The following is a 12933-nucleotide window of genomic DNA, read 5'->3' as shown; positions in this document are numbered from 1 at the left end:
TGAGGGAGCACCTCTCAAAGCACCATTCTCACAACAAAGGAATTTTCCATAAGTTAATTGTCTCGATCCTCTTTGTGAATTAAATTAAATTGGGATCACCAAGCACATACCGTCAGCTTTCGCTTCGGGCATCTTCACCTTTAGATAATTTCTAACAACAAAGGATGTCTCAAAACACGTGGCTGTTAACACCCTTCAAATCACATCAATGGCTAAGGAAAAAAATATGTAAACCTTCTTCCTAGGTGATGCCTCCTCTTGCCCCATTTAACAAGGAAGACAGACCAGAATAATAACATTGTTCCTTTTCATATTAATTGGCAGAAATTATCTTTATTAGAAAAATGAATTTTTCATATATTTACAATTTTTACATCATGTTATACTTGGCACATGTGTTCTTCCAAATAGTTATATACATTTCAGTACACACAGACATTCAAGTCCCCCATTCCCTTAATGTTTTTCTACATATTTAACAAAAAAAAAAAATGAACACAATACAATTTGTCAGACAACCATAATAATTATATATTTCTCTATCATAAAAAGTTTGAAGCAAACTTTTTTTTTATTTTTTAAAGATATGTTTCAAAATATTTATACAGTATTAGCACTCAGTCATGCACTGGGTTAGAATATGTTCAGGGTGAACTGCAGTGAGACAGGATGTGAACACAGGAGAGAGGAGTGTGACTCCCAGCTCCCCCACGCTGCTCTGGGGCAGCTCCAGCCTCCCCCAGATCCCGGAGGAAGGGGCAGAGGCTGCAGGGGGAGCTGGGCGCTCACGTGTCTGTGCCACACAGCAGCTGAAACTGTCTGTGTTCCAATTCATTTCACTCTGCTAAACCTAGCTAAAAAAACAGGCAGTAATTGGAATGTCAAAACTAGATTTTTAAACTTCTGTTTTCCCCCAAACCCTTTCTTTTGAAGAATCCATTAGACTGTGAATTTAATAATGAAATTCTGGATTCTCTAAAAAAAATCATTATTTTATGGTTGATTCCACTTCACCAATATTCTTTTATTTCTTCTCTAACATCCTGATTTGTTTTCCCAGGTATTAAGAGCTCTTCAAATCTCTCCTATTCTTTGCTAGCAATCAAAAATTTGTGACTTACACTTTGGTAGTATGAAGTATGACACTTTGAGGCTGTTACAACAAATTGTACTAGGAAATAACAGAAGTGACAGGATTTTTAGTTTACTGTGTATGGAATTAATTGAATGGTTCCAAGATTTCTGGTAGAATTTTATTTTTGGCATGCAAATTTTTCCTAGTGCAATGTAGGTTAGTGCTCCATGTAATTGATACAAACTATTACACCTGGAGTTCTTTTCCCCAATCAAAAAAAAAATAATATTCTTCCAACTGTACTAGTAACTAATTTTCTTTGTTAAAAAAATCCTAAGCTAATATTGTGAATTCTCTTTTTCTCGGTTGCATTTCATTTTTCATAGTTCAACTGCAATTAACTTCTAACCAAACTCAAAACAACAATACGTTACTTGAAACTGTTAATAAATTATTGTAGAATCTTTGACACAACTCTGGATTTCTGTCTTGCCCCTCATTCTCCCCAAAAAACTTTATACATATACATATTTATATATAGCTTATATATATACACATGTATATGTACAAAAACTGATCAAGACAACACATTAAATTGACATTATTCAAGTAAACAGGTAAAAAATGTTTTTCAAAGCGTAATTTGAGATTTTTAAAATATTTCTGGTGAGTTTTGTTTAGCAGCACAGAAATATTGGTGTTTCATCTAAGCCCACAAATATCCTTAAACAGGATGAAAGGAAGCACAAAATGCCCTTGAGGTTTAGTGTGAATTTGAATCTGATGAATTAAAATCAACATTATTAACTCACAGGTGAAGTCTTGTGAGAGCTTGGCACGTATGGATGGAAATTTTGAATAAAATGCAGTGATGGGTTAAGGATCAGTAGGAGTTTGCCTAACAGATTAATGAATTCTGTTTGTGCCTCCTGGTTTTAGCAGGGAAGGCACGAGATCCACTGTACAAGTGGGTGTGAGTGTGATGACAGAGAGATCAGGCTGTTCATCATTGGTGCAAAATGGATGTTCTGAAATGAGCAAGACTATTCCAAAATATTATACCTAATATCAAGTATAAAGTGCTAACAGCTCTTGCTGGAATTGCACTGCTTTCTTTCCTAGATGCACACAATTTAACATGATGCAATTTCCAAACCTTTGCAATATGAGGTTTTAAAACATGGGGATTTCTAAAATCTGAGTGTGAACTGTACTCAGGATCTGCCCTCCCATCTCTCCCTCAAACACCCCATTTAAGTCAAGAGGTATTTTGTCCACATTTGGAATCCAGACCTAGACCAGGTAATAATAAGCTAAGCAAAAATTTTCTTGAAACAAAGTTCTGCTCCAAAACATACTTGCAATGAGCAGTAAATAAAATCTGACCCTACAGAATTTATTGTTTCTTGGTTAAGGTGGAAAAATTGGTAATTATACAGCTTTCTCTTTCAAAAACAGCTTAGTAATTACTTCCAACAAATGATTCCAAGGAATTTTATTTTTTTTTTTAAGTTTTAGTTAGAGCAGTATAAATTTAGAAAAGAAGCTATTTCCACACTTATCCCTCAGTGGAAATCTCCACATCACCAGTGCTAGGAAGCACAAAAGCCTGTGCACGGAGAGATGTGAGTGTGCCTTACCACTGATCAATCCTGCCTGGCATAAAAACCCCATTTTGGAGCCTGCCCAGTCTGCGTGGTAGAACACACTGGTGCACACACCAGCTCCTCTTCCCTGGGGATTTTGTTCTGAAGGATCCTTCCTCAGCTGCCTTAAGTAAGAGATGACCAGATGTGGATCACATGAGCTGACACCGAGCTTAAGGTCAGTCTGAGTTTAAGGTCAGACTGAATTTAAGGTCAGTCACCAGGCCAATAGAGCCTCTCTGGCCAAGATTTTCAAAGCAGCATGAAGAGCAATCCTTTTCCTATGGCTTGGTGATTACAGCAAGCATCAATTCCAGCTCTTTTGGACAGCAGCTCTCTGAATGTTTGCATGTGTCCTAGCACAGAGCAATCCTGACCCAAACCAGTCCTTTAGCCCCTTCTGTACCCAGTATCAAACACTACAATAAAAGCTGCTAGAGGATTTCTAGATGTGGGAGGTTTGGAAAGAAGAAAACCACTTAAAATAAAGCACTGCTGAAATGTGTCCCCCAGCTTTGGGAGATTACTCACGCATGACTGGTTGGAAGGTGTATGCACGCACGCCTGGGTATACTGTATATATATTTAGGTTAACAAGTTTAAACTATTAATAAACAGCATCTTATGGTATTTGGTAATCAAAATATCAGGCTTGTGTCATTCAAAATAGTGCAACCTACATAGCAATATACAGGAAAATTACACACATTGTTCCTATTACCATTAATATGCTTGTGCATATCAAGATAACAGGATACCCTTTTCCATAGGATTAACCATTTGCATATTTAATTGTATTCTTTGGCCCATTTTCCTGTGAAACCTCATATGAAAATGTAAAGACTTTGGCTTTAAAAGAAAAAGGAAACTCCTACTTTTTCAGTTACTTTCAGAAACTTAAGTAGAATTCAAATTACTTTAGTTAAAAGCTATTATCTCCTCCAGAAACTGCAGACCCCTGTCACAGACCACCCCCCCCCCAATTAGTGTGGCTAACTGTGAACCTCCAATTTCTTTTTATTTTCACTTTTGAAGATCATTTACACTTGCATTGTTGCACAGCACATCCTCCAAAAGTGTCCTGGACTCCTCTAAACTCGTCCCAGCTGGGAACAAGGAAGGTCCCCGTCCCCAGGAGCGCAGAAAGGCAGAGCAGCCTCAGCAGGGCCTTCGACTGCATCACTACGAGTCCAAGTGCAGGGTTTGCAATGTGAGACAGAAGCCAAAATACATTCCCAAAAAGGTTTTTGCCATTAAATACCATTATTCAACGGGCTCAGGAGAAAAAAATTATCAGACAAAAGAATGCTGTCGTAATGAAGTAACACAAATCTCTTCAAAGCGGTTATTCTTATGTACTGCAATGCACAAAACAAATTTAAAAACGTAATCTCATAATGCATTTTCTGAGAAAAACATATCATTTCTTCTAATAGTACCAGAAGTGCAAAACAAGACATTCTCCATTAAAATTTCATGTCACTGTAAATATTACCATTTTCCCACATTAAAGCTTAGTACCATTTCTGAGAAGTGAGGAAACTTTCGTCAATTCCCAAAAGCAAAGTATCATCTCACTTGGAACTTTACAGTGCACTGAATAAGTATCACAATATTTATTGGTATTTATTTTCACAGTTTTCTAACGTGCACAGAAATATAGTTTTTGAAATATATTAGTGAAAACAAATACTAATACAAAAGGGAAAGGACAAAACATCTAGTAGTATAACTGCTTATCACCACTACTTTTTAAGAGTTGGAGAGTCGAACCCATCTCTCTTTTAAATATGTAATACTATATTTAGTGTGGTTATCTATTAATAAAGGTATTGCATGACAATGTTACAGCATGGCTATATTCTCTACTAATTTAGCCTTGTTTCCAATACAGGTAAAGAATTAAGCAAAAGGAGTAAAAATTTTCATTTAAGCGCAAAACAACAAAAACCTGGTAAATAGTGAGGTAACTTATTTTTACTTATATTATTTCTGGTTCTTAAATTATAGATATGACGAAATCATCACAAAATCAGCAGTGGATTCTTACAGCTGTTAGAATGGCAGAAATTTAAAAAAAAAAAGAACAGTTTCAACAATGGCAGATACATTCTGCATTATGGAACAAAAAAGCTGATGATCCCACGAGGAGAACCAAGTGCATTTTCACTGCATTGCAGGGTGATGCACACCTGTATTCCTGGCTTCCAAAGCCACAGGACTTTGGAAGAGCACATATTTTTAGAGCGCATTCTCTGTACACAGGTCGAGAGAAGCAGGGGGGAAAAAAAAGTTAAAGCCTGAGTGAGGAAAATAAATGAAGAGCTTATTTACAGAGAGTGCAGGAACCCTCCCCAGCAGAGCAGGGAGAAGCAGGGCAGGATTGCAGCTCCCCTTGAGAGCACAAGCAGCCACCTCCCCTCTGACAGACACCGCTGCGACACGGGAATGGGGCGAGCATGGGGGCAGCTCCACAAGGACAGCAGAGGAACTCCACAGGAGCTTCACACCAGGGACAGTATGGGCACATCAGACAGAGACTCTGCATGACCAGAAACATGTAAGAGACAGCACACTCCTGAGGCTACTCCCATTTAACCACAGCTTCACAGGTGACTCCAGCCACAGCACATCGAGCCTTTCTTCCATCACACCACGTTCCTGCCTGTACTTACACCCACACCATGAAGAAATACACAGCTGTGATTAAACTGAGCTCCCTCAAATGCTGACATGTTGCCAATACATTTAAATAAGACAGTACAGGTGAGTTTGGGGAGGGAAATGGCTCATATCATAAGTCGCAGTTTGAAAGGCCTTTATGTTCTTTCAGAAGTTCCTTCAGTACTGCTAAGTTTGGAAGGCTCAGCTCTCAATAGAAAGGAAGTTTAGATTAACCAAAAAAAAAAAAATCATTGCTGAGAAAATAATTTAAGTCTATCCCTGGAAAACTGTTTTTATGTTGAAACCAGACTGTCCTACTCAGGAAAGGTATCTGCTTTAAAAGGACTTTTGAGCTAAGATAGGACCAGAGCTGGGAAAGAAGGGAATGTATGACACTCATCTCGAAAGAAGCACACAATGTGATGATTAACATTTGACACAATCTAGCCAAGCCACAGGATAGTTATTCTTTTCTTTATATTAAGTGGGAGAGGATTTTTTCATAAAAGTTCTGTTTTCACTCGTTTTTATATATCAAACATCTTAAATGCAATGTAAAATAACAAAAAAACTTCATCTCTTGAATTCTTCCTAAATCCAGGCAGATTCTCAGACCCTTAGCTTTGTGACACAATTTCTGTTCTACGTTGATAAACCCAGCAAGGGAGGGAACAGTACCAAAATCTTCCCCATCTCTAAGGTGCCTATGCTACACTGCAGAAATATGAAAGTATAAACTTCATACACAGGAATTAGATTCTGACACTTTTCTCCCATGCTGGGTAGTCTCATGGTGTAAAGCAAATTGTTATCCCAACTATGCAGGGGGTATTTCAAACCCCAATAAAAAATCCTATTTTCATGAGCACAGGGACCTATTATACCTCCAAGGCTGAACCTGATACTGAAGGCAGATTTTTGAGGCTGGGGATAAACAGACCATTGCTTTTCTAAATCCACCTAACTGAGCTATGTGAGTTGGGAGCCTATACTTTCTAAAAAGTCAACAGAGAGAGGTAATTTATTTCTGGACATAACCCCCACATAACTGCTCCAGAGCCTTCAGTCCTCTGAACTTCCATCCAGAGGGAGCTTGCTTTCTCTGGCTTTCTCTCTCTCTCTCTCTCTCCCCACTGGTAACAGAGCTTAGCCTTCCAGCACAGGAACCCAAAGCTACTCACACAGCTCTAGCCTTTGCTTCCTTTAAAACTGCATAAAAAGACTTGTTTTCATCAGGAAAAAAAAAAACAAAACAACCACACCTGATTTCTCTTGTGAGCCTTATTTTACCTCTTAAGTGTTCCTGAAAGACCATAAAGAGACATGTATTTATGAGATGCTGCCAAAACACAGTGAGCTGGCGGTGATTTCATTTCTGTTTGTCCACAGCACTCTTTCTCCTAACCAAGCTTCTTAGATAGCAGAGTAATGAGTTCTGAGCAAAAGCTGCAAAAACATTAAATTAAATTTTCCAGAAATGCAAAATCTCTTAATTTTCCTTAATTTTATCTTATATATTAAAATATCTTATTTCCATGCTTTTAAATTAGTGGGTGGCTACACTGTTCTAAGAAACACAAGCAGAACACAAAATCTATTTGAGAGAAAAAAAGGAAAATTTACTGTGGCGAAAAGGGAAAGACAAAAACATGAAGAAATTCTACAATATCTTTAAAAGAGGAAAAAAAGCAAGAGGCAGGTATGTCTACATATCTGTTTTTACCTCCATGTACCTACTGCATTCCTCAGCAATTCAATATCCTGCCTCCACAAAAGGTGTCGTCCAGGAGCAGTGTAACACTACAGGACATGCTACCAAGAATGGCCCATATCATTTACAGCCTGATTCAGTTCCAGCTGGAGTCACAGGAAACCGTGGTGATAGGAATGACCAACAAACTGCTAGAGCTGTAATCAGGAAAATGTGTAACAAGTCACCAGCACCATCCAGAAAGGTACAGAAAGGATGGCCACTTATGCAGGAAGATTCTTTTCTCCTCTTCAAGTATAGCAGCAGCTAGAGTGAGAGAGAGGGAAATACAGAAAGTCTTGATCTCGGTTTCATTGAAAGTCAGTGCAAATATATCAACAAAGCTCAGGCAAAATTCAGAATTCCACGCGCTCTAGGCTGAGCCTCACAAGCTGTGGCTTGTGGCTCTGTTGAAGATTTTTCTTCAACTTCTCAGCTGCTTCTTCTTTACACGAGCACATCTGCAAGCACACCGGTACTGCCCTCAGCCCTGCCTCAGCTCTCCTTCCCCCTTTATCCGCTCGGATTTATGCCAAGATCAAAACAACAAAAGCATGCAGCCTCTTACTCCCTCTACTTTCAGTATCTGGTGGGGTTTTTTCCTTCTTTAAGGCAGCATCTTATATTTCCATGTGAACAACTGATGTGCAACATTATCAAGTCTTCCCTCAGTCTCGTTATTTTGGTTTAGGGCAGGTGGTTGTATTGCATATTGCAGATAATAGTAATAAATTTCTACAGTCACCAGAAATCTGCTCAAATCAGAAAAAGCAAACACTGCAATATATTTTGTTGCAGCTAATTTTCTTGTACATTTCACAGAAAGATAAATCCACCTGGGTTGAGGATGTTTACAACTGAATCTCAAGAGAGAAAATGTAAATGGGAATTTTTCTTTCCCACAGCTTCCCATACAGTACTCATATAAATATTGAATAATGTGTGTCTGGTTAGATAGAGATGATGATACAAAAGACTTGGAGCGATCAACAAATACTTGAGAGCTTAATGATGATGTGAAAGACAAGAGCCACCACTGAGTTTTATGATTTACTGGGTAAAATGCTCAGCAACTTCCATGGCAGGATTTGGCACGACATCAGCAAATATCATATCTGCTGAAACACAGCAGATAGTTCAGAACACTTTGGATTTTGGTTAATATACTATGATTTGGACTGGATATTGAAATTTGGCTGAAATATTTTTATTATAGTCATTACAACATTATGCCTTCAGTGCATTTGCCTTCCTGTAGACATAAGAGCAAAGCATACTTGTGTCTTTGGGAAAAGGTTTGGGTTCATGACAAGTAGTGTTCATCCCACAGAGATCCTAACCCTGCTTAGCTCACAAAAATCTTCCTAAGAAATCTCTCTAAGGGCAGGTAAGGAACTTCTGTTTTTAAAAACTCCCTCCAGTGAGGAATCAGAAAGCATCCCATGTGAATCAGGGCCAATAATTATGACCAAATGTTGAATAAAAAATACACAAAACATATTTTTACCCAAACAGCATAGAGATACCCATAGATATGCTTTCTGATCATACTTATAATAAAGTATACTGAGATTTTTGGAAGCTGGAAAGAGACTCGGAAGCCCAAATCTCATTACATTTCATTCCTTAAAAAATATCATCCTTCACCATCATGGTGAAGGTACAAATACATTTGCAAATACCAAGAACTCATTCTGGACTTTGATAGCCAAAGTCAGTTTAAATCTGTTTAATAATTAAAAAAAAATGCTGTAAACAAAATTCAAGAAGCTTTTTTTTGACTATCCCTACACATAATTTATATTATCTCCCATTTGCAACTCTGCTCTGCAGTATGCTGTTCTAAATTAAACACCTTGCATACTGCACCTCTGGCATGCAGATGCTTCAATTACAGCTGACAGGCACGATTCTGCTGAAAAGAGTTTCAGTTTAGAAAAAAGTTAGGATAATATTCACATTTTCCAATTCACAGTGGTAATGGTTTCCCTGCTCACTGTTCTTCAGTGAAATGGAGGGAATAACGCTTGAATAGTCTAAAGTTCCTCTACACAAAAATCCTAAAGCAATTCTCAGAGTAGCAGGAAAATGGGAGAGCACCACCTCTGGAACACTTTCAGTAGTTAAATGTATTAGTAATTATATTTACTTCTTTAGTTGAAATTAAATTTGCAGCTGTACACTCTTCTCCTGAAAGGCTTCCTCTCTTCCCTTTCATGCTCCCTTATGGTTAAAATCCAGTTGGTTTTTTTTATTCCAGTGAGGGTATGGAGGGGTGTGTAACAGACATTTTATTTGTGAAATAATCTGATTGACATCTATAGAAGGAAAAGTCATATAACAATGCATCCCTGTTATGTGAATACCTGTGTATCAGTAAGTGATAATAAAGATACTGTTTCTTAGTTACATGTGCATATATTCACTTTATACAACAGACTTGATTGGAGAGGTTAGAAAAATGGTCTGATGTTCAACAAATATGCACAATATTGTGGAAGGAAGAAGTCCTTCCAAAGGTGTTCATCCTTCTCTGTGTATGGAAATAAATGGTACCACACTCCTCACTGACCACACTGAACTTATGGCTGTCGGTGTTTGATACTGTATTAACAGCTTTAGTACTATTAATATACAATTAATCAGTTGTCACTAATACACTATGAACAAAGAACTACAGTGGGTTGGGATTTGGTTTGGGAAGTGAAAGAATAAAAGAAATACTATACAGCCCTGAGTAATCACCAGTAAGGGGCAAATGCAAACTTACATACACAATAGGCCTCAAGGTTACTAATAAAGTCCACAGCTCCATAGTAAGTGCCATATAGTGATATCTAAAAATATATACTCTGGATTAGGCAGCTGTGAAATTTCTGACAAGATTACTGCAAACTTTTCAATGAACTTACTTTGTAATGGTAAGTGCATGTGCAATATAAGAAAAGCATTTGTACATGAACATTAACCAATATCCATGGGGCTTCCTTTTGGTACACAGCAGTTCACATGTTTGGGGTTACTGCCTTCCCATCTACTGTCTGTCAGTCTAGAAGGAACATCCTAATTTTGTGCTAACACACTATATTTTATTTATTAAGGTCCTGGGGTTTGGGGTTTTTTAAAATTATTATTTGGCTTTGAAAATAATTATGAAGCTAAAATATATTTTTGGAAGTCTTAGCTTTCTGTTCTCTGTTACTTTTGAATCTGTGCAAATGCATCCCTATTTCTTGTTGTCTGTGTCATACTACATGCATACCATATTGCTTATCCAGTACTAGAAAATCATTAAACATTTCTAAGGACAAAAGTACATTGAATGATACTTAGCAACATAAATTAGAATAACCGAAATAGTAAAATAATTAGGTACAAAACAGCATAGTTGCCAACATATATTGGGGCTATTTCAGTACAACTTGCCATTTATATATAAAGCACACATAAATGGCTATTTTTTATCCTTTTTAACAAGACATATTTTAAAAGGATAGATCAGAGCATACCAGTTTACCTATTCATGTACAAAAGTACATTGGGAAAGGGAGAGGTTTACGTATCATTTACCAGAGCAGGATACTGTTAAAGGAAAAATTCTCCCTCTAAGATGGTGGCAACTATTCTTTCCCTATAGATAAAGTGTTCATGGAAAATTTAAACATCTGATTCAATGCTAGGCCTTTTCTTATACACACGTGTATTGCTACAGGAATTTAAAACCCTTGGAGTTGAGTACAAGCTATTCCTATTTGCAACGTAAGGCAAAACATGCTCTGAAATGTACATGTCATTATGGATCCGACCATCCCTGGAAGAGTATGATGCTGTAGACTGTATGGATGACCTTAAATAATTATCATTTCTTCCTCTTGTTGGCAATGAATGTTTATAAAGATCAGCTGGACTTCGCCTAAGGGATAAATGCTGGTCATCACGATAGGAGTGCAGGAAGGGGTTATCATCCGAGTGAACAGCGTACAGGGACTTGCTCCTCTTACTGTCCTCCAGAGCATGAGTTAAAAGTGAGGCCTTGTTGCTCAACAGTTTGCTTGAGGGAACACTAAACATGCTTGCATATGGACTACTTTGAAGAAATTTCTCTCTTTCTTTCAAGCTTATACTACGAGAAGGTCTTCCAATATCAATTTCCCTGGACTTATCAGCGATATTATCAAAAGAGTGCTGCCTGCTAATCCTCAGTTTATTCTTTTTATGATATTGCAGAGCACTACTTTGTGACCAAGTACGCTCATATATTTCTTCAGGAAGCGATAAGTTCGTTGTATCCTGCAGCATCTGATCTTCCTCAATATCATAGAGGTTCCCCATCCGCAAGCACGCGTCGCATTTATAGGGAGATCTGGTCGAGTAGTGCCCCGCGTAGGTGGGCATGTTGGAGAGACAGCTCCTGCAGTGCGTGGAATTCTGCCTGTACCTATCGTTCATGTCACCTAGGGAAGTATTTTTTTCTTTGAGAGTGAAGTGTTTTCCATAGAGTTTAAACTGGTCATTATTTGGAAGACTGTCTTCATTATGTGAGGGAGTCCTGTTGGCGTGTTCGGCTTTCCTGTAGTTGTCGTTGTGATCTTGGTAAACATCGGGAAGCTCTACGGGTTCTGGAAGGACGATGTTTTCAATGTACTGAGGTGTGTCCAAGCGGAATCCTGGCTCCTTGTCAGCATCAATCGTGTAGATTTTATCCCGTGGAGAGCCCTGTTTGGTTTTCAGATATGTCAGTTCCACATCACTAGTGTCTTTTGGGTATTTTGATGCTACTGTCCTTTTTTTAAAATTGTCCTTGGTTTTGTGGTGCTTGTTGTTGTTTTCAGCTTCCATGTGGCAAGTAGCTCTGCTTGATGTCTCTGAGACATCTGAATGGACAATCTCTTCAGGAAGGTATCTTTGGCTTTTCAGTGAAAGCTGCCTGTTTTCCTCAGACCCATTTTCTCTCTGGGAACCTTGGCCCTGACGCACAGAATCCTGGCGTAAAGATTCAACAGATTTCCTCCAAAGCTGCCTGGGTCTGGAGTTCACTTTTGCTTCTGTTGTTACTGCAACCTCTACTGTATTTGGATTGGATTCATTCAGCGTGAGAGGATGCTGTCCTTGGAAAACATAGTTGTTCAGATTGTCCTTGTGTCGATTGCCAGGAAGCGTCTGCAGTTCACTTATGTTGTCACCAAAAAAGTTGTCCTTTGTCTGAAAAGATCTGTTATCAGAAAATATCAAGTTTCCCTTATCCATGACCATGTCCATAATCAAAGAACCCCTCTGAATAAAATCAGTTGTTCTTTTGGGGGAGTCAATTCTTGAAGGGTTGATATTGGTCATGTTTTTCGCTGTTCGCAGCAGTTTTAACATGTTGGTTTGTGAATTGGTCAAAGAAAAGTCAGGAGACTTCTTCTTCTCTTCAATGTGTACTCCGTGAATGCAACTGTAAATACCCTGTAATATGAGTAATATAAAACAAATTAACTCACTAGGTATAACTTTTTACAACTTCCATTTTAGTTTTAATTAGCAATACAGAAAAATTAAACATTTCTTATCTCATTACTGGAAAGATTAAAAGTACTCTCCAACTTTTTATCATTTCCTTGCATTGAAATGGAGGAATATATTCTGCTATATCTACTAGAACTACAAAGGAGAAAAACTGCCAGTGTTTCACAAATCAGTCGTCTGTCTTGGCCTCCCCAGCTTATTCCACAATACAAGATTAGAAGGTACCCCAAAGGCTTCCCTAATCTTGTCACAAAATGAAACTAACCTTCAGTAATAGATACTCTCATATT

At 38.0% G+C, this 12933-nt stretch overlaps 1 protein-coding gene across 1 annotated transcript in view; it reads right to left on the bottom strand.

Annotated features, from left to right (window-relative positions):
* Positions 1 to 325: 325 nt before the first annotated feature.
* The window catches only part of GRIN2A (glutamate ionotropic receptor NMDA type subunit 2A), a 160891-nt gene continuing 148283 nt past the window's right edge, over positions 326 to 12933 (bottom strand). The window contains exon 14 of the mRNA XM_084216221.1: positions 326 to 12583. Within this exon, the coding sequence (XP_084072347.1) occupies positions 10793 to 12583 (1791 nt within the window). The 3' untranslated portion in view covers positions 326 to 10792. The remainder of the gene's footprint in view (positions 12584 to 12933) is intronic.

This window comes from Fringilla coelebs (genome assembly GCF_963513975.1).
Source record: "Fringilla coelebs genome assembly, chromosome: 16".
NCBI lineage: Eukaryota > Metazoa > Chordata > Aves > Passeriformes > Fringillidae > Fringilla > Fringilla coelebs.
The sequence above is the reverse complement of the archived record's forward strand: the minus strand, read 5'-3'. Positions and strand labels throughout refer to the sequence as shown.